The sequence below is a fragment of the Crocodylus porosus genome, unplaced genomic scaffold (genome assembly GCF_001723895.1).
Source record: "Crocodylus porosus isolate Cpor-Errol unplaced genomic scaffold, CroPor_comp1, whole genome shotgun sequence".
Taxonomy (NCBI): domain Eukaryota; kingdom Metazoa; phylum Chordata; order Crocodylia; family Crocodylidae; genus Crocodylus; species Crocodylus porosus.
The window spans coordinates 9,592,805-9,614,935 of NW_017728907.1; the positions used below are offsets into that span (position 1 = coordinate 9,592,805).

A 22,131-nucleotide genomic window follows, 5' to 3' on the forward strand; every position below is an offset into this window, starting at 1 on the left:
TTTCACTACAGTTTTAACAATGGTCCAGAGTGTGACTTCATGCTATAAGGGAGTACATTCTTTAAGAGTTGAAAAGTATAAAATATAAAATACAAAATGCCATGGTAAAAATGAGACAGATTAAATACAAAAAGGCACTGGGAGAAATATGTAAAAAATGCAATTTGAGTTAGTGAGGATTATCAGGGGACAGTAAGTGAGTTGATTGATATGTAGATGTAGTTTCTAGGTTTCTCCTATAGAAAGTCACTCCAGCTTTCTGGCTTGCTCTGAGCCTTGCCACACTCAGGCAGTGAGTGTGCTAGGTCTCTGCCAATACTTAGAAGAATAAGAAAGGCACAAAATGGGGGGGGGGAGGGCAGCGGGGGAGGAGAATTTGGGTTACAAGCAAGAAGGGGCTTCTGTTATATCCATGTCCAAAAGGGAAATGTACAAAGGGGCTTTCTGCTACATTATGACTACCTTTGTGGGACCAAAAGACTGTTCAGGTAAGTGGTTCTGGTAAACAGGAGCTTGACTAAACTGCTACACTGGTTTGCCTTGTTAATGGAGCTAGACTTTTGAACTAGTGCTATTGTTATGATCTATCTTATCCCAGCATTACAAATAACTTGCCTTTCTAGTTTTGTTTCATTTCCAGTGTAAAATATATTTCTGAATGACTGCATTACTGAAATATCTTTGGGCACAAACAATTTTACAAAGTAAATTTCCCATTTCTTATTTGGAAAAACACTCTAAAGAATCAGCATGATGGCTATGGTGTATATGGGGCTGTTGATTGTCCCTTGGTTCTGGGACTTGCTCCTCTCACCTCTTTGAATAAAAGTGCTTGGGAGCATAACGCAAGCAACCTTTGGTCTATGCTGAACAGTCCAGTATAGAGGTACCTAAGCCAGGTGAACATTTCCTGAAGACAGTAGAAAGTCTCTGGTTGTCTTCAGTAGGATTAGGGAGGACTGAAACCATGGGCTTGGTCTTACTGCTATATCCTGCTATTTTGAATTGCTGGCTGGACAAACAAATTTATTCTGCTGTGTGTGTTGAGGGTGGGGGGGAGGGAGGAGGAGAGAGAGAGAGAGTGCAGCTTATGCAGTAGTTTGATGTTCTGATGTCAACGTACATACATATATACATGTACCTATGTAACATTGACTGCAAAATCACTATACTAAATAGATAGTTAGTAAAGATGAACTTGGGAAACCAGTCCATGTACTGTATAGCTTATATTATCCACAAGATCTAATTGTAGTTTCATATTATATATAATACATCATAACTAAAATGAAATGCACATTTCACAGTATCTGCATACTATACTGTACACTCTACATTTACTGACTTACCTCTTGGCATTTCTCAAAGCCACCCTATTTTATTATGGTCTCCCTTGTTAGTGGTTGAGTACTATTCAAAATGCTAAAGAAATGTACTAACACAGCAATCCAGTTCTCTCATAATATACAGTAATCAAGTACAGTGTTTTAACAATGGAATTTAATGTATTTATAAACAACATTAAAGAGAACATACACACACACACACATACATTAGAATCACAATTTTCCACAAAATTGTTTATAAATTGAAAGCTGGTTTTTTTGTGAAAAAATCTGCTTTACTCGGATTTTTTTATTTTATTTTGTCAAGTAATGAACAAACAGTGGGGACTGTTAGCTGGATAGGCATCTTAAGGCTGGATAGGCATCTGGCATGGGTCATCTAACCCCAGCACTCTTTCCTGCCTAGGCAGGGAGTTGGACTCGATGATCTGTTGAGATCCCTTTCGACCCAATCAGATATAATAACAATGTAAGACTATACTATTTTTACTTGTCATGCAAATACATCCAGAATACCACTTCTTCTGTTTTGTTTACTTTAGCATATAGAAACATTAACTAGAAGAAAATCTTTTCCAAGTCCTCAGTCTTTCTCTTTAATGTATCACTGAATCATTCCTGTCAGTCTGAAGCCTAAGTTTCTGATAGATATCTGATCCAAGAAATCTGGGATATGAGTCCCTTTCCATATGCATGTAAACAATTTTCTGAGCTTCATCAAAACAGGACTGAGTTGGTTTTTGAATATTCCTGATAATGGCTTCCCTTGCAGGACTGTCAATATTAATCTGAAAAATAAAACAATGATACATAAGGTTGCAATACGCATATGGAAGACAGAGAGAAAGCACTACAGAAATGAAGTAGATGTACACCAATTCAAACAGCTTTGACACCATATATCATGTTGGTGCGATGGCAGTAAGACTATTATAAAAAAAATAAAGAATAACTTTCCCCCTCTGAGTCTTTAATTCTTTATTATCAGTTTAGACAGCTACCCTGATCCTTTAAGTTACAAGACCTGGAGCTAGCCAGCTTGCCAGCTTGTTCGATGTCTCATCTTCTACACATGTGTTCGGTGTTGGACTAAAGTGGGATGAAGAGCAGCTGCTAAGGGGTGATTGGGAAGGAGGATTGATAGTTTGCTCCTATGTGAAGCAGGAAGCCTGGAAAATAAGTGCTCTCTGCACCAACTGCAGCTTGTCAGAAGTCCTCTGTAGAAAGGCCAACCAGGTCTGAGTTGAGCTGACCAGAGCCTTACTCCTCTTGGTAAGAGAGAAATAGAGGCTGCTTCTGGGGGCTACCTGCAGAGACCAGGATTGAAGGTTTTGTCTAGTAAGTCTCTATGCCAGCATTAAATTGTGGCCATGGATTAGGTGACCCTGTTACTTATTCCAGGGTGGGTGACAACACAAATGTCCAAGCTGGAGGGCCCAGTTATGACAAAAAACCACAGGAGCCCTCCAGAAGTGAGACTGATAGGCTGACTTGTCCAGAAGCAGGCATACTGAAAAGGTAAGTTAGGTATACATATAAACATCCTAAAATGATATTTAGGAACAAAAATAGGTAGCTTGATAGTCCAAAGTCCTGATCAACTACAATTAAGCTATACTTTGGAATAATAAGCTACTGAAGTTGTTATAGTATGAAGTTGTTATAGACATGATCTGACAGACTAATACATTGTCCCTAACTAGACAATCTGTGCAGACACCTATTATAATCCAAGATTTGCAGTGGAAGGTTTTGTGGATGTATCAGATTAGGAAATGCTGGTAACATTTAGACTTCTGACCTCAAACAAAATAATGCATTAAATCAGATAGAGTGGCATTGCTTTGCTATTTTCTAAGACAGGTTTGCCCTTTGAGAAAATGAAAGGGGACCTGCAGACGTGGATAATGACTTTTCTATTTACTGTCTTAAGATTTTGCAGGGATTGTAGTGTTTTAACTGCAATCTACAGTTTCCTGAATACCTCTGAGTTTTTCTAGAGCAAGAGCTATGTTGAGAACATTATCAAGTCTTGTGTAGAAAACTAAACCCAAACCAGTAGCCTTTATATTTGCAAAGAAATGCTTGAAAATGTAAAATGAGTGTCTTAGTAGAGCAGAAATTATAAAGAAAATAGAAAGAGTCAAACATCTATTTTATTGTATAAAATTATGAGATTTAAAAAAAAAAGCCTCATCTCTTACAGCTTGACTTACGATTATGACTGTTAATTCTATCTTTCCTTCCATTTGGGAAAAGTAAAATGGAGTTAATTACTTGAGTATATTGCATTTCCTGTATATGCACAAGCAAAATGGGATAAAAAAAAATCACATTTTTAAATCCAATCCAATTTACTTTTTACCTTTCTTCACATGAATTTCAGTTTATAGAGCTAGCCATCCTATTATGTCTTTTAATCTAGAAGCTTTAAACTGAGTCAGTCCCTTTAACCTCAGTCAGACATCAGGGAGCAAGCAGTGTACTTTTTGGCTCACACCCCTGGCAATATAGGTTGTTTGGAACCTAGATAACATCATGAATTAGGCAGAAAATAATTTAGTTTAATTTTTCAGAGCTGTATTGCCCCTCCAGTGCCAGCTGGGATAGAAGGTGCATTATTGCTATTTATTATTGACAATATACTAAACACACATCCTTGTAAAGATACTAAAAATGACCTGTCGAGGAGGAAAGTGCTATTATAATATATTGCCATTTGTCAGAAAAAAACCTGCACAGGTTTGCTCAAATGTGTTTTCAGGAAATCATTAATAGTTATAGCTATTGGTAAATTGTTATAGATATAGGTAAATAGTAAATCATAATAGATATAGGTAAATCATTTGGAATGGATTCTTCTTCAAACTCTTTCAGTACCTTTGGGGACTTGATTGGCTTTTAGCTAGCACTGGTCAGTTTTTCCAAACACATGTAAATAGACAGATTTTACCTCTTTTTCAGGTGCATAAGCAAAGACTAATGAGTAGGTGCAGTAAGGACCTTATCTAAAGTCCAGTAAAGTGAATGGAAAGACTCACATTATGGGCATTGTATTGGGTCTGGAAAAAAAAAAAGAAAGTAGAGAACCAGAAACTTGGTTCCGTAAATTTCTGACATTTATTCCTTCAGTGGTATTTGGTTAAATGACTTGTCTATATACCTCAGTCACTTGGTCTGTAAAATGGAGATAATGATTTGTTTCAGTACTTCAGCAATTCAGAAATCAAGGTTTGCATATTGCTTTGTATAGGGAGTGCCAGTGACGAGGATGGGCTGTTACATTTTGCAAGCTGCCTTCTGATATGCATATTTTCCAAGTAGTTTTTCTTGTGTGGGTATGTATGTGAGTCTTTAAATGTTAATTCACCTCTTTAGGAGCGTGGGGTTGAATATAATCTTTACAAAGTTTCTTGGCCATAGAATTTCTTTTCTTCTGTGATGCAGTCTTCTTGTAAGTCTCGCATGCGAGCCAGAATTCAATGTTTTCCTCACTGTGTTCAGTCTTCAGGTAGGTCCTATAGATTATAATTCCATCTGAAAATATTTCAGAAGTCAAACTTTATATACTATAAATGATAGCATTAAGGAGCTGTCCACTAGATTTTGCTTAGCTCTAAGCAAAATTGTCTGGATTAGGATTGTGGACTAGATTCTGGTACACAACTTTAATTGAACAATTTATGTATTGAATAATTGTTGATTCCACAAGAAGTCCTGAAGTCATTCATACTACTTACAAGGTAAGTAAAGATATTGTATAATCTGGCTTCAATAGAACATTTTTTTCCCTTTTAAAAAATCTGGAGATGGTTGAACACTTGGAACTATATGAAAAACCTAGACTTCAATCTTACTCCTTTCATACATGCTTATAACTTACACATGCACATATTTATGTATAAGGAAAGCAAAACATTTGAGGCTTCAAAATCGTAAGGCTGACAGTCACTTAAAAACATCATCAGTAGATCTGCGTGAAATTTCTAAGCCACTTCAAAAAATCAGTCTGACTGGGATAGAAAACTGAAAAATATGATGGATTTTTCTAGTCCTTCCATGCCATATACAGAAAAAGAAATTGATTTCTATTGCGCCTATGAAGATAACCAATAAACCAGTGAGAAAAATTTTCCCTTTCTGATGAGGCTTTGTACATTTCTCTATTCTAGACAATAAGATTTTTTTAAAAACTAAAAACATTTCACTGATGATGCTTCATATCAGCAATAGTGTTAACCTTAGTACAGGATAGTTCATGAGACTACTGGATGTTTAGTAACGTCTCCTTTATTCCTGCTGTGAAAAGGATTAGAGGATACTGCTCCCATAGTGCCTGAGCCCATGAAAACTTTGAGGCTTCAATGATTCCTGCTACGTGTTGAACAGCAAAATTTTAGCAATAGTGAGAAACGTTAGGCCATAAAAACATAATATAGACTAATATCTTAAGACCAACATGACTCTGGGGTAAGTGGTTGCAGCTTCACTAGTACTATAAATGAAACTGCTGACTTTGCATTTATACCTTGCATTCTCCTACATCACTGAACATTCAAGTGGACTCAAAAGAATTTTTTTAAAGGTTAATTTCTCCAACACACAAGAATATGGAGTTTTAAGTTTTCTTCAGGAGACTATGTTTTAGGTCTGCATTCTAAATTATAAGAATGTCTGCTGCTTGTACATGATTTCTCTGCCCCAGAGTAGTAATGCGTATACCTATCAGGCCCCCTCTACATGTACAGGTAAAGGCATGATTGGATCTAATGTGTGATCCACGCAGTTGTGGCCCCTGCCATGCCAAACGTGTGTGATTGTGGGATTGTGCATTAGATCCAACTGCACCTTATTGTTGGTGTAGGAGAAGCCCAATCCTGGGCTCCCCCTGGATTGGCAAGAAGCAGCTGCCTATGGCTAAAGCCCCCATTGCTAAAGCTCCCAGCCAGAGCCATCCCTTGGCGGGGGTGGGAATTGAGCTGACTGCCCTGGGCTCTGTGCTTTGGGGAGTCCTGCAGACAGTGCCGTACAGGCCCTGTGGACGGGGCCAGAGGCTCTGCTTACCACGCGCCCCTAACCCCGCTCCACGTTCCATGCTCTGGCCACTCGCCACCCCTCCTGCCACTCCATGCTCTTGCCTCTTGCAGCTCGGACCCACAGACCCTTTAGCTGATGGGGCTCTTGTCTTAGTTCCACCTTGTGCAGTTGGGACCCAGAAACTCGACAGCTGATGGGGCTCTGCATCCTGGCTGAGCATGAGGTGGAGCTGAGATCCAAAGCCCTGTTAGGTGCAGGACTCTTGGTCCTGACTGCACTTGAGGCACAGCCAGGATGAAGAGCCCCATATAGATCCAGGGTTTTCATGCAACTCCAAGCCTTGGGGATTACAGCAGCCAATTCAAGTTAGTACATGTTTTCAAGGTCTAACTTTATAGCTGGTTGGACCTTTTTATTGTGTGATGGCTACTATTCACATGTAGCTGGTCTCAAGCTAATTGCGCAATTAACTAGTTAATTGCGTGACACTTGTTACATGTAGAGGGAGCTTCAGAGTAGTAATACCCTGCATAGCCCCATGCTGAAAACTATTGAATGAAACCACCCAGTTCTTAACAGATTGTTTATTTTGGACATGGGCTGTGTGTTGGGCTCTTCAAAAATCTTGTACTTTGATGCTTCAGTGTGATCCTAAAACTTGAAAATAGAGGTAGCATTAATAGATCCATACAATTAAGAGTTTATATTTTAAACCAACTATATGCATGTTTTTTTTATTGGGGGAGGGGCGAGTTTTGAGTACTGAAAGAATTCATGATGACATATATTTACAAGGGTCATCAAAGAAAAAATAGTGATGAATTTTCAAAGGTCATTTCTACCTTTTGATTTCCTGTTTAATAGAGGACTGTTGTTATACCATCCTTTAAATCAAGTACCATAAAAAAAAATATTTTTTTTCCTACCTACACATGCTAAATATTTTTGTAATTAATTAAAATGAACATGGGTGGATAGTAGTAGTAGTGAATTATCTATTTATTTGATTGTCCAAAACAACCTCACATTTGCTTTCCTTTACAATATGCCAGTTTTCATAAAGTACCTGAAAAGCAGGGATTGTAGTGTGTCGCACAATCTTAAAGGATGAGAGCTTGTCCAAAAGGATAGTTAGCATCCAGTAAACTAGGCTGTGAATGTGTAGTGCAATGGATAAAGGAGCTTCCTATGTGGACACTCTTTGGCCTTTGGCAAACATTGTTTTTATAGTCATAAGCTATTGGTGGCCATATGGGGATCCCCCCCCTTAGTTGGAGCATGACAATATGGGGCTACTTCTTAGCTATCACCCTTTTCCAAGGGACCTTGTCAGAGAGCTGCCTGGGAGCCCTTTTTGGAGTGAGGGGGTGGGGAGGGGATGGCCGAGAAGGGAGAACAGGGAATGTGGGGTACTGTGGGGTTCACATATTACATTTGTTTTGGAAAACCTTCCTGTGACAAAGCAGCTGATTTTTTTTTTGTCAGCAACTTTTTGTCACAGATCCACCATTTTTGGGTTGGATCAGCTATTTTGTTTGTTTGGTGGGTCAAAAAGCCTGAACGTACAGCTACAGGCCGTTTGTCCTGTTAAAACAGCAGGTAAAATCATCTCTGCTAGTGCCCTTAGTGAGCACTGACAGTAGCTTTGTGCAACACAGCTCGCTTTGAAAGTGGAAGAAGCTGTGCCACAGGAAAATAGTGCTCGCAAACCGTGGCGTGGTAATTTTGCACTGTAAATTCACATTGTAGCTTACTTGATACTTTTCTAGATAAAAAACCCTGAATGTATTGATTAGTAACACTGCCAGAGTCTAAACATAAAATTACTTACATTTATTAGCTATCAGCTTTTCAAAAGATTGGGACCACTGTAGTACTTCCTCCAGTGACAATCTTTGAAAAAGTGGGAAAGGTTATTGTATGATGACTGGTGCAGTTAACTGTAGATGATGTTAGATTTAGTATCATTATCTAAAATATAGGAACATGCTTAATTTACATAATCATTTTTACGTAGCTAGAGAAAACAACACATGTATTCTGTGCTTTATCAGTCCATTTATTTTTTATATCTTTGATATTGTGTTTATAGTATTGAAGAAATCAATGTTCTCAGTATATTGTGAGGCTATGGTAAAAGTGATGTCACACATCACTTGCAATAGTTGCAAAACATTGCAAAGTAGTGACCTATTGAAGTTAGTATGTGGTAGGAGATAACCCTTGTCTGAAAGAGAGTGACTTGGCAATGCCACAAGGGAACTTAATGTACTTAAGGGAACTGCATGTGTTCAGTAATTCCTGCTAATAATCGCTTGTTCTTGTCAAGTAGTATTTCCCCCCTCCGTCATGAATAACCAGCTTCCCTTTGTGTGAACTCACAAAGGTCATGGTTACAGGGGAAAAAAAACTTGATCCTACGAATATCTTCTTTTCATAGAGTTGTTTCTGCGTCATATTTACTGTTACTGACACCCATTTTTGCCACTAATTAGCGTTATCACTGCAATTCATTTTTTTTGCTAGTGTCTGAGCTTCTACAAAACTGATACCTTATTTCCATTTCTGAATATTTGCTTTTAGCATTGATCTATGAAGCAGAAAGGACATGGCTTAACTTGTGTTAGGGGAGCTGGCACATGGGAAAATCTTTTTTGCCTTGTAAATGGAGGAAAAATATGGAATTATTGTAGGGAAAGATCAATATGTGCAGCTTTCAGTAGGATATGTTGCTTTGAGAATCTTTATAATGCTGGGGGAAGGAGAATGGGAGACCAGATTTCTGTATTCATTTCTGTCACTCGCCAGATGTGTGACTGTTAGCAAATCACTTGACTTATTTCTCCTCCTACCCAGTTACTCCATCTCTTGTATTGAGATGGTTTCTGCACCACTGGAATGGCTTTTGGGAGTGGTAGTTCTCTTGCCTTATGCTCCCTTCAGGGGTTGATGCAAAGGAAGTACAGAAGCATGGCTGAACCTCCCACCCCCATCCCCCTCTTTCTGACCACACAGCAGGAGCAGCTGCTGGGGACTTAAAGTCCCTAAAGAAGTTAATACCTTCCCCATCATTTCTGCTCCATGCTCAGAGGCATACCATCTCCCCTCTCATTCCTCCCCGCCTGCCACTGTCATTATCCCCACTGTGCTGAATGTGAGGGGAGCTCCTATTCTGCTCCACCTGGGGTATATCGTGGGCTAGGCTCAGACCAGGTTAGTACTGAAGGTAGCAGATAAGCAGACTCCTCTTCCCCATGCCTGCTCCTGGGTGGTCAGGGAGCACTGGAGGACCAGGCAGGAAAGGGGAACCTACCTGCCTGCTCCTGTCACGGTCCTGGGCTTAGCTGAGGTCAGCCCAGCCCCTGTGCAGCTAAGCTGGGGCAGGTGCAGACAGAAGTTACAGCTGTCACACATTTGGGCCCCCAAAAGCACTCTACAGCTGTGCTGTGACACATGCATGCCTGCAGAGCATTTTAAATGTGGCCAATCATGCAGCAAATGAAAGCATCCTACATTGGAGTACCTTAAGGAACTTCTGTTCCCTAGAGTCAATCCATTGCATGATCAGGGCTGGGCTGATTCAGCCAGGTCCCAACCCCAGTGCTGTCTGCTGGAAGAAAGGGGGGAGAAGGGAGGGGGAGTGAGCTGCAGGCTGAGGTTTGTCTGGCTTGATCTACGGGGGGCAGGGCAGATGGACTGGAGCCCCCCTGTCCTGCCAACAAGTGCAGCACCCTTCTCTAACTCAGGCCAGGCAGACTCCAGCCTGCAGCTCATTCCCCTTCCCTTCCTACAGACAGCATGGGAGCTGGAAAAGGGGGGCAGGGCTAGTGAGGACAGGCTGCAGGCAGGCTTGTCCACTCAATTGGCTCTGAAGTGGAGCTTGATTTCCTCCCTTCCATGCCCCTGACCCAACAGGTGAACATCTGTTGGGAGTGTGTGTGTGGGGGGGTGCTTTAACTCTTATGTAAAATGGCAAGAATTAGAGAAGGGGCCTGTGCGTCTGTCAGCACCCACAGAGTTCCTCTTGCCTCTGCAGAATCAGGGATAGTGGCAGTGGCAGGCGGGGGGTGGTTGTTGGGAATGGGAGAGTAGGGGATTGGAAAGGGATATGCCTCCGAGCATAGAAGGGAAAGGGCGAGAGGAATTCTTGCCTTCTTTGGGACTTACAGCCCCACCTGCTACTCCAAGGGTATGGTCTATATGCCCCACTGTATAGTGGGAAGAGACTGGTGACGGGAGGTGCTCTACTCCTTCAATGCTGGCTGCTGTTCCCATAACCCCTTTTGCAAAATCCTAGATCTGCTTCTGGTTCCCATTCTCCTTTATCTTCCAGACTGGGTACTTTGACCCAGTCTACATGACGTATCATGGTCTTCCCTCGTGCTAAGTCATTCTACTGGAGCATAGAAGTTGTTAGCTGCAGAACATTATCAAAAATAGTGTGGGGAAAGTGAGTAAATTGGAGCGGGAGACACCCAAGATATAACTCCTATAAGGTACTTCTAAAAACTCTGTGGTCTTTACTCAGAAACTGAAATCTGTGTGTAGCTTTTCAACAAAAAGGCAATATTTTCTGCAGAAAATACCGTTTTACAAAAATGTTTATTTGAAAACCCAATTTTCTGTCAAAAACAGTTTTGATGCAGTTAGTTTTAGGCCAGTCCTGGTGTGCAATGACAGATCTGAAGGGCTGAACTTCTCAACTTCCTTTGAAGTCAGTGGTATTGGAGGACTCTTTAGAAATAAATTGGTGCTTCATTGGAAACTGCTTGTACAATCGGGCCTCTGTTTTAATGTATTTTCTGCATGTGTCAGTGGCTGAGTTTAAAACCTATCAATCAAAACATTGTATGTCAAATTCATGCTAGATGTAGCTCGATTAACTTTAGCAGGCTAAAACTAATTAGGAGAACTTAGGCCTAGTAGTCTGCTCCTGAATAAATAATTTTAAAAAATTCCCATAGGGGTACAAATGTGCAATATAAGCAACATGCCAAAACATTTAACACTGATCAATTGTGAAGCAACAGTATGCACAACGGATGATCACTGGGCAGCATAGGTGACAGTGAGGGTTGGGGGGTTGTTTTTTTTTTAAGTAAGCATGAACTGGCAAATTTTCATTATGAATGTAGATGTTGTGAGTCTTGGTTAGAAAGGTAAATTCCTTTATTTTGTTAAATTGTACATAAAATCAAAGAGCTACTTACTTAGAAGTGATTCCATTTTCATCATCTCTGAATAACTTACAAAGCCAACAAATATTTGGACTCATTCTCCTAAATAAAGAAAATACATGTTTTGGAACCAGATGGTCTCAATATTGACTTGTTGCAGCAACTTTACAACCCACTTCCTTTTGAAGTATTATTATTGTTTCTAAAACTGTTGATTACTTAGGTTCAGCAGTATTTGTATTCAGAGTATTCAGGTGTCTAAAACTGGGATGAAACCACTACACACGTGAAAATATTAGTGAGGAGTGGTGCAAGTTATAAGGGAAGTTCCAGATGCCCCTATTTCAGTGTGGAATTGCACCATAGTTCTTGGGCATGAAATAATTAAAAAAAATTAAATGATTATGGAAGATCTTTGTGAAATGCTTACTAAGGGTCTACTTACAAAAAATCTAATAGTTCAATGTTTTGAAGATGTATTATTGTGTTGTCTTTTTTGGAGGCTGAGGTATAACGTTTTTAACAATTTCCCCCTTTTTATAAAATAAGACATAACTCCACAGACTCAAATATATATGACTTTTGAAAATTTGAATCCTCATTTGAATTTCCCACAATGCTGTCCATAAATTTGACATCCCCCTTGACAATTTTTTTCAGTTTGTCTCCCTTTCTTTTTGGTTGTGAAGAATTAACATGTCTGGGAAGAATAAGGATATTTTGCCCTGATCATAGCTTATTAAAGTTAGTGAGAAATATTTCAGTGGCCTAGGTAGATTACATAGTTGCACCTCATTTAAACCATAAATCAATGACAAATATGTTTTCTTACAGTGAATTTTTTTTGTGGGGAAAACTCTGTTGTAAAATGAGACAGTATTGTTCCTCCTGGAGACTATTTTTAATTAGAGGTAAAGGCTTAAGGCAAATACCATGGCCTATGACTTGCTGAGTAAACATTTGCAGTACATGAAAGCAGGACTGTACTGTTCTTTCTGAAGCCTTTGATAATCAGTTAGATAATAGGCAAAAGACTACGATGTTTTCAGTATGCTATCTGAATTCCATAGTTTCATCTGAATCTAATTCTTTTTACGGAAACTTTCTCTGTATTTAGGTATTGCCCTGTATTCAGCCACTGGTGCTAGCAAATTAAATGGCTGCAATGGTGCAAGCCTACATTTAAAGAAGGTTCACTGAAGTAAGCTTCACGTATTTATTTATTGCTCTAGTGCAACTAATGTCAAACTCTATCAAGGTTAGCATCTAGCCATGCAAACATTGGCACCAATTGTAGACGGAGGCCAGATCCCTTCCTGATGTAATTTACTAGATCCATTGACTTCAGCAGAACTAGATACATGAATGATACATGCCCCCAGAAGCTGGGGGTGGGGTATGATGACTTCCTGCAGGCGGCGGTGGCAGTGTCAGCAGTGGGGGTGTTGTGGTGAGTGGGGAGCTCCTGCAGGTGGCCACGGCAGTGTCAGCAGTGGGGGTTGGGGTGGCAAGTGCTGCTGGTGGTGGCCAACAGCAATCGGGGACTACCCACAAACGCTGCTGGTGGTGTTGGCAGTGGGGAGGGGTGGCACTTTTCACTGGGGGTACACCACCAACCTCAGGGGGTGCACATGTACCTGCTATGCATCACCAATACCTCTCTCTCTCTCTCTCTCTCTCACTAATATATATATATATATAGTTAGACCAGACAGGAACCTGTCCCAAATGGTTCATAGTAATAACATTTTTGTTACCAGTGATGTGTCACTAACACCTGCCATCTGGTGAGGTAGGTTATTGCCTATTAAAGCTTATGCTTTCCTTAAACAGTTAATCCCTAAGGCTGCATCCAGATGAGCGTTCATGTGTGGCAGGCGGTAATGCAGACCCATTTGTAGCTCCACACACATCACATGCAGGCGTTCCTCGCACTGCTTTTTGCAGTATGTGCGTGTGTGGAGATCCCAGGGTCAAAAAAACCCACACCAAAAAAGAGCAGGGTGGCACATGTGGTGGCAGGCCCAAAACCAGAGCCTGGCCAGCTGGAGCCATGCTCTGGCTGCCAGCCAGGTGCCCTGCTGCAGGAGTGCCACGGCTGTAGCTCTCTGGGGCCCATAGGGCCCCAGGTAAGGCAGCTGGGGCTAGCACAGGTGCTGGCCCCAGCCTCCCCTGTCCCACCCGAGCCAGAGTGTTCCCGGCTCAGGTGTTTCCTAGGGACAAGTAGCAGCCACACAAAGGTGTGTGGCTGATGCTTGTCTCTGGGGAAACAGAAGTTCCCACTTGTGAGGAGGCAGCCTTAGATGCCATCCTGCCATATCTTCTGATTGCCACTAATGGCAGTTAACTTCAGAAAATCCAGAACATAAGCAAGACATTCCTTCCATTATGTAGGAACTAAATAGGCTAGTTCTCTCCTGCCTCACATTTTCTGTGGTCATTTGCATGTGTGCAAAGTAGGAACATTATGATTTAGTGTATTTGGAGTCTATTTTATGCAGGTCTAAACTCCAAAAGACAGCATGCAGTGGAGGATCCTTTTACCTTTTTTATTTAGTCGTATTTTTTTGTATTTTTTCCTATTTTTAACCACTTAACAGTAACTTAGTGCTCAAGAAAATTGTCAGGTACCATGATTGGTACCATTTGTCCAGACAATACAACACAGACATCTGCAACATAGATTTCCCCATGCTACTCCATCATATTCCTCAAACGTATCTTGGAAAGGCTACCTCTTAATAATTCAAGAGCCATATCAGGAAGCCTCTCTGAGACTAAGAGATATAACTTGGATTTACCTCAGAATGCCACCATTTCACCCAGTATTGTCCGTTATGATGTGTGTTGGTTTAAAAGGTTTTCTGTAGATTTTTCCCCCCTGGATCTTACTTTATTTCTGGTTGCTTGCTTGCTTGTTGCATTAATACACTCTTTTTTGAAAACTTTCACACAGGTTATAATTTTAGTTGACAATTTCTAATCCTACCTATTATTGTGTTCACATATTTTATGTCATAGAAATTTGGGTGGGTAGGTGTCATATGGAAAGATCTCTGGCCAATCCTGAGAAGCACTGCATGTCTGAGACTAGCAGGATGTGTTCACTATTTATTATATATTGATTAACATTATATAGGAAGCTCAGTTTTTGTGTGTGTGTGCAAATCTGTAAATTTTGCTTCTGATTCAAAAATAATTTCACAAGTTAAGGTGCCCATGGATAGTTCTCTGTGATGCTTTGCTCCCTATCCCAACTCAATAGGTCACAGAAATGTGTGATCAATTTGAACGTAATATTTAGATCCTCTGCACAAGTACAATACTATACTCTTTTAGTAAACTCTACAGGTTTTCAATTATTATCAGGTACTTTTTGAACATAAAACTAATTTATTAGAATGACTGTAAAACACTGGCAGGCAAGGTTCTTTCGGTAGATGTAATATCTCTTATTAGACCAACTGATGTAGTAGGAGTTGGAAAACACTATGATTTTTTCTCTGATGCTTTTTAAAGCATTGCCGTTCACCTACCATAAGATTAAAGGTGGCAAAGATTAATAAAATGCTCTAGCTTGGATGTATGCAATGATGGAAATACAATATTTATTAATAATAATAATAAAATAATTTAGTATTTATACAGTTCATTTTAATCACCTTTCCCTTCTCTTACCTCCATGATATATTATATGCAACACAGGCATGTACTGTATACACTTTTTTTTTCTTGGACTAGCAGAAAAATAAGGTGTCTAAGCCCAAGGGAACTGTTTTCATTTTTCAATTATATGTGAAAATTATCCCAATCTTTTCCTTTTTATTGTAAGATTTGCTTCATGTAGACCACAGAAATTATTTTAGCATGTGGGATTTCGTATTCCCTGCAGATTTCATAAAAAAAAAGTCAGGTCACATGGGTGTTGCTGAGTTAGTCAGCTATATGAATGAATGGGGTATAGTTTTAGAGGATTGATCACCCTTTTATTAGTAAATAAGCTGAAGAGTCAGAACTATTGGAGATGGAAAGAACATGAGTAATCTGTCAAACAATGTAGGTTTGGAACAACGTTTTCATTTCAAATCTCATATATGAAAATATTTTTCTGCTCAAAAAATTTTGAGAAATCAAAAACCAAGGTCTTTCCTTTTTCAGTGAAACTAATATGCTTTTTATTTCGATCATGGGTACACTGTCACATGAAATTGCAAAATATTTATCTTTAAGGGGGCATGCCTGTAGTGGGCTTTTAAAAAATGGGTCAGTTCTTAACTGTATTTGTACAATGAAGCCTTCATAAAGAATTTGTATCGTAAGGTATTAGTCAGTTGCACTTAGTAACCTTTCTGATGTTTTACCTATTGCAGAGCTGCTGTGATCTCTGTATACTGGAAATGTCATACATATGTTTCAAATACACATTTAGTTAGATTGGTCTGTGCACTATACAAAGCTAGGGAATGGGTTATTGCCTTTTTTTTAAAGCTAACTTTACAAATGGGAAGGGAAAGAAAAAGGACATTTTGGTGAGAGTAGCCAAGCACATACCACTATCTTTCTTGTTTATGTTGAAGAACAGTTTCAGTTTAAATTCTAAAAAGAGTTGTACAAAATCTTATACTTACAGCACCTCTTCTTGGGTTGCTGCTGCCTTTGGTAAGTGTGTTTCATTTAGTAGGGCCTTTGTAGGGACAATTCCAAATTACATGGTTTAGGTTTTCTTTTTCTTCTAAAACACAGCGTCCTGCTGCTCTCTCGCTGTACTAACACTTGTGCTATTGTCTGTTTCCTTTCTTATACTTGTATATGCAAACAGTGTCAGTGGTTATTATGGGAAAAAATGTTCTATTGAACTTTTATACACCACAGATGAAGAGGCTGTTTATTCTGATGCTATCATGACATCCTAATGATAAACTGAAATGTACTAGTCTTTGACTTTATTGAAATCTAGTGTGTATTGTCTGGGAGGACAAGTTTTATGACTAATATTTTCCATCTCTTTATCAAATGTCACTTTATGCAAAGTGCATACATAGTGTTGAATAGAGATAAGACTGTGTGTAAGTTTGCTGATACTAAAAATGGTGAATTCATGTTCAATTTGAGATCAAGAAGTGATTGTCTTCTATTGGTTTTCAAGAGGATTAGTCTTTCATAGTCATCTGAAAATAAACTCCCATTGAACTATTTGCACATATAGTGTGTGTGTGTGTGTGTGTGTGTGTATATATATGTGTGTGTGTGTATATATATATAATATAGTAATATAAAATACATTATATAATAAATATACAATCATATATATATTCAGACAGCTCAACTTTAGCACTGCTTGAATTGAATGCCTTATATTAAAGTAGCATTTATTCTTACACTGCATACTATCTTGGTTATCATAGATGTGCATATAGGCACATTGTCACTTCAGAGTTAAATAATTATAGTTTTAGTTATTCTTCTACATTTACCCTGCTTTTCTGACTGAGAATGTCCACATTTTGAAGTATTGCTTGAGTTGCCCAGAATATACTGATCTATACTTACTTGCATGGTGCTGAGATATCTGGGAACATCCTATGATTCTCAGTGCTGCAGCAATATTCTGAGTCATTCTATAATTCTTTACCACTAAACTGGATTAACCTCCATGGGTTTTGGGGCACAGGGAGAATTTATGGGAAATCACTGGAGGCTTGTATCTTCATTGCAGAGCACTTCTGTTATTGGATGAAAACTTGTACTTACTCAAGTTTTAGTTGGAAAGCCAGCCAGCCTTAAAGTACCACCACATTTCATTTTTGCCTGTAAAGCCAGCTTCATCCACTCACAAAAAGCCTTAACTCAAGTTAAATTTGTGGTGAAGATAAATCTCAAGGGAACAGGAAGCAGCAGGAGGATCTCCTTCCCCCTTTGAGGACTCTTAATTTGACTCAAATGTGATTTTCACAATCAACTTCAGTTAGGGCAGGATAAGATTCTACCCTTATGTTACTCAGGGAAGCCCCCACAGACTTTGTGGGGATCTTGTCTGTGAAACTACTTAAGAATTTGTTTTGTAGTATGCAAAACCATAGCTTGTAATTAATTAATTAATGTCTATGCCATTCTTTTGTTGACTTGGCATGTGCCAGATCAATGCTCGGGATCTCAATATTGTGCTGTTAGGCGGGAGGGTGTGACACAAATTACACACACACACACACACACACACACGACACTATGGGTCCACACACATATACATATATAAACACATACTTCAGTAGCAGCGTGTGTTAACATTAGGGGGCGCTTGGGGGTAATTGGGGTGCTTGGTGACTAGGGGGCACTTGGGGCCCCAGGCAGAGGAGGTGGTTGAGATAGGACCGGGAGAGCTGGCCATGAGCCAGGAGAGCAGAGGCAGCGGAGTTGGAGGTAGGAAGCTGGTGTGGGGAGGTGGCAGAGCTGGCCGAGAAGCCAGAGAGGCGGCAGGGAAAGCTGGGGTAGACAGCCTGGAGGTAGAGGAAGATAAGAGCTGGGGAAAGACAGCTGAAAGCCGGGAGGTGGAGGTGGTGGAGCAACGGTGAGCTGGGGGAGCAGGAAGCCAGCAGACAAGCGGGGAGGTCAGTAAAACAAAACTCAATTCTGGGATCCCAAAATATCAGTTTTATTAGACAGGCAACACTATACAGCCCACAAAGTTATTGGTACATGCACTCACTTAATGGTAGCAGGAGGCAAAAGGCTTGGTAGAAGGATTGAAGTCAAGGTATGAATAAACAGAATTCAGATTCCTTGCTTGGAGGGAAGATGTGGGTGATAGCTACCTATCTCAGGCTGAGATTTGATCCTTAATGGCCAGTCAGGGTCTTCTCCAGTGAGGTGTTGTCCAGAGGGGGTCACCAGCAGGGCCTCTGGATGGATAGGTGGTATGGTGTAGTGCTGTTCCAGATGGAGAGGGTGTCCCCAGGAGGTCACAGTTTACCACTCCTCTTATAGGGGTGGGCTACCTGTGACTCCAGTGGCGAGGACACGCCCAGGCAAGGACCAGTCCTGCTCAGATGAGGTCATGCAGTTCCAGGTGTCCTCATTGTCCAGTAGGATACAATGGTGGAGTTGCTGGTTTCTTGGAGGGTCTTTATCTTTCAAATATCTGGTCCTGGCAGTAGGTCTGTGGTTTCAGGGAGAGTCAGTGCAAGGCGGTGGTTAGGTCATTAAGTTCATGGTCCAGTCATTCAGTAGGAGCAATTTTTAGGCCTGCTACCATTATGTCTCAATCATTCTCATCCAGGAACCAGTTTACATGGGAGGGGTAGGTATGAGTCATAGTTGCACACAATTATGGACAGGGGACACAAAATGGAGACTTGACAAGATGCAGACTTGATATTACTTTGGCTACTTTACAAAAACAGGCCTAAATCATACAATAGCCTTATAAAACAGTAAAAATCAATACAAACATAATAGGAATACAATATAAAACAATAAAAATCAATAAAAAATAACAGAATACTATGTCCAGTATAAAAAAGGGCTTGTTAGAATAATGGAATACAAGAACTTAGCTTATCTATGACTACTTATAATTACTTATAAGGGATAGAGAGAGCAGAGAGAAAGTCAGAAACAATTGGGAAAGGAGAGGGAATGTATTTTTAAGTTTAAAAAAAAAAGAAAAACCTGGGGGCTTGCTGTACTCTTTAATTTTTATATACATTATTCAGATTCTCATACCTTCTAGATACTAAAGCAATGGATCTTTAGACGTGTATCTATAATTGACAAATAAAATAAAATATGTTGCCCATGCTTCAAAATAAGTAACAACTTGAAGAATTTTCAGAGTTCATAAATTTGACAAGAAGCTAAATACATTATTGTTAGAAAAGGTCCACCAGTTTTCCTAGTTTTCCTTACTTTTTCTTCTCCCCAAAACGTAGAGTTGATTTGACATAATGGCAAACTTTACTTGTTCCCTTTCTACAAAGCTGTGTTGTGAAATTTGTCAGGGGCTAAAATGAACTGTTTCAAGAAGCTCAAGTTTTTATTGTTTTTTGTTTTGTTTTTTAGCAAAAGCATGGCATTCTAGAAAATTCAAAAGTGTGAAACATTACCAGCAAGAATACCTTATCCTCTTTCTCCTACTCTGCTTCCAGAAATTGGGCGTAGGTAGGTTCTGTAGTATGACCCTGAGTGCATACTAAGAGTTATTCTGAGGCAGGAATATTGGCATGTGGCAAGAGCAGCTCTAAAGTTGTTACCTACCTTTTGGGATTTGATGTGTGTGAAATAAGAGTGAGTTGGCAGGACGTGCTTCTTAATGGCTCTCCGAGACCCAGATTAAAGGAAGCATGCGCCTAGTGTTTAATTTTTCAGTGGATCATAGAATCAATGAGTCAGAAGGGACCTAGACAGATCATCTAGCCTGACCCCCTGCCATGGGTAGGAATGAGCACTGGGGGTGGCAGGGGTCATAAGACCCCAGCTAGGTGCCTATCCAGTCTCCTTTTGAAGATTTCCAGGGAAGGTGAGAGCACCACCTCTCTGGGAAGCCTATTCCAGGCTCTGGCCACCCTTACCCTTACAGTGAAGTAGTTCTTCCTAATATCTAACCTAAACCTATCCTCCCTCAGCTTGTGGCCATTGTTCCTGGTGACTCCAAGGGGGGCCCTGGTGAACAGACTTTCCCCAAGTCCCTGCTGGTGGCCCCTGATAAAGTTATAGGCAGCCACAGCTCTCCTCTTGCAGAGACTGAAGAGATTCAGGTCCCTCAGCCTCTCCTCATAGGGCTGGCCATGGAGGCCCTCAACCATATGAGTGGCCCTCCTCTGCACCCTCTCCAGGTTCTTCATGTCCTTCTTGAAGTGTGGCATCCAGAACTGGACACAATACTCCAGCTGCGGCCTGATCCTTTCCTTCTTTTTTCTCTCCAAGCTAAAAAACAAAAGCCAAAATTTGTTTTCCTGGCTATAAACTTCTTTCTGTAGCCAGATTGGATGAAATTGTCACTTCTGTTGTTTGGGCCCTAAATTGCTTTAGCAGCCCTAATCAGACCAAGGGTCTTCCCTTCTCAGTGAAGAGGGCACTTCCATGAATTACAAAGTCACACTCTATCTTTCTTGCTCTTTTTCTGATTCTACAGGTTATGCATTCTTGACTGCTCAGAGGCCCAGCTTCAAGAGAAGAGATCTTACCTAGTCTACCCAGTTAGACTTTCTGATAAATGGGGGCTCCTATACACGTACATGGAACCTGCTCTGACCCACTGGAAATCGAGTGCATCAGTCTGCTATTAATCAAGTCTGCTGGAGCATGGAAATTGACATGCTCCAGCAGCCTTCCACGTCATGTGTATCAGCATCTCAGTGGTCTTTGTGCTCTAAAAATGATGGTGAGGTGCTTTGAACTAAAGCTCATCAAACATGTTTTATTTCAGAGTGCCCTCCCATCATTTTTTTGCACTGGGACATGTGGGGACACTGATACATGTGACACGTGGGTGCTTTTAATTAGCATGGCTTGCTAATTAAATCATCCAGTGCCACATCCCACAGCATGTATAAAAGTGCTCTGGGAGTTGTGGTTTTGAGTTCCTCAGATTAAGGAGGGACCTAGAATACAAGTCTCCACTTTCTAAGTCAGTGCCCTAGTCCAGGGGTTTTCAACCTGTTTGGATCAGTGTACCCCCAGTGGCCAGACACATTGCAGCAGGGAGGGGCACAGGGTGGCATGCAGCCAGAGACAGAGTGGGGGGGGGAGGGGTGGCGTGAAGCCGGATACAGAGTGCACAGTGTGGTGGGGGGGGCAGCACATGGATGGCCGCGGAGTGGGGTGGTGCGCGGCCAAATGCAAAGTGGCAGCAACCACTGCGTGCAAGCTTCCCCCATCCCGTGTCCAGCCAGGCAGGTGGCACCTGTGTAGTAGTGTGGGATGGTGCATGGCAGCACTCTATCCCCGCCTGCCCATGCATACCCCCTAGGGCCTTTTGAAATCCCCCCAGGTATATGCATGCCCCCTGTTAACCCTTGTTCTAGTCTAAACATTAGACTAGTGGGCAAAGATGTGCACCAGCACCATTCACACAAATGTTTGTGCACACACATGCACAGCAATAACCCATTGCCTGTCATTAAATGGAAGATGCTGTTTTTTCCACTGTATTGAGTACCGTTGATCATAGGTATCTCTGAATGCCCCCTTGCTTATCATCTGGGTCAGAGGTTCTCAAACTTTTTAAACTCTACTTACCCCTCCATACCTTTTGTGAACTGAACAGCACTTTATTTAAAAAACTAATTTCTTTATTACAGAGCTTGCCTCCCCTTACATGGGCTGGGTGATGGGGCAGTTAGGGAGAAAAGAGGATTGCCTATGGAAGGATAAGCCTGCACTTATCTTCTTGCACCCTGCTGCACACTTCCAAAGATATCATGGCACTGAGGTGTTATGGGGTACCAATTAAGGATTACTGAACTAGGTGCTCTGGGCTGCAGTTTAGAAACATAAAGATTTATTTGCTGCCTGTAAGGCTTTCTAGCCCTAGTAATCTGAATCACCCTTTGGGGCAAGATGTCACAGCAGAAGCA

The 22,131-nt window shown here is 40.7% G+C and overlaps 1 protein-coding gene across 1 annotated transcript; it reads right to left on the reverse strand.

Moving 5' to 3' along the window:
• Window positions 1-1,481: 1,481 nt before the first annotated feature.
• On the reverse strand, window positions 1,482-16,350 carry RGS13 (regulator of G-protein signaling 13). Its single transcript, XM_019531640.1, has 5 exons — window positions 16,189-16,350; window positions 11,594-11,662; window positions 8,215-8,276; window positions 4,717-4,883; window positions 1,482-2,134 (listed from the first exon to the last, which is right to left on the reverse strand). Exons 2-5 carry the CDS (start codon window positions 11,656-11,658, stop codon window positions 1,943-1,945), a joined length of 486 nt encoding a protein of 161 aa, XP_019387185.1. The 5' UTR covers window positions 11,659-11,662; window positions 16,189-16,350; the 3' UTR covers window positions 1,482-1,942.
• Between the last annotated feature and the right edge of the window lie 5,781 nt (window positions 16,351-22,131).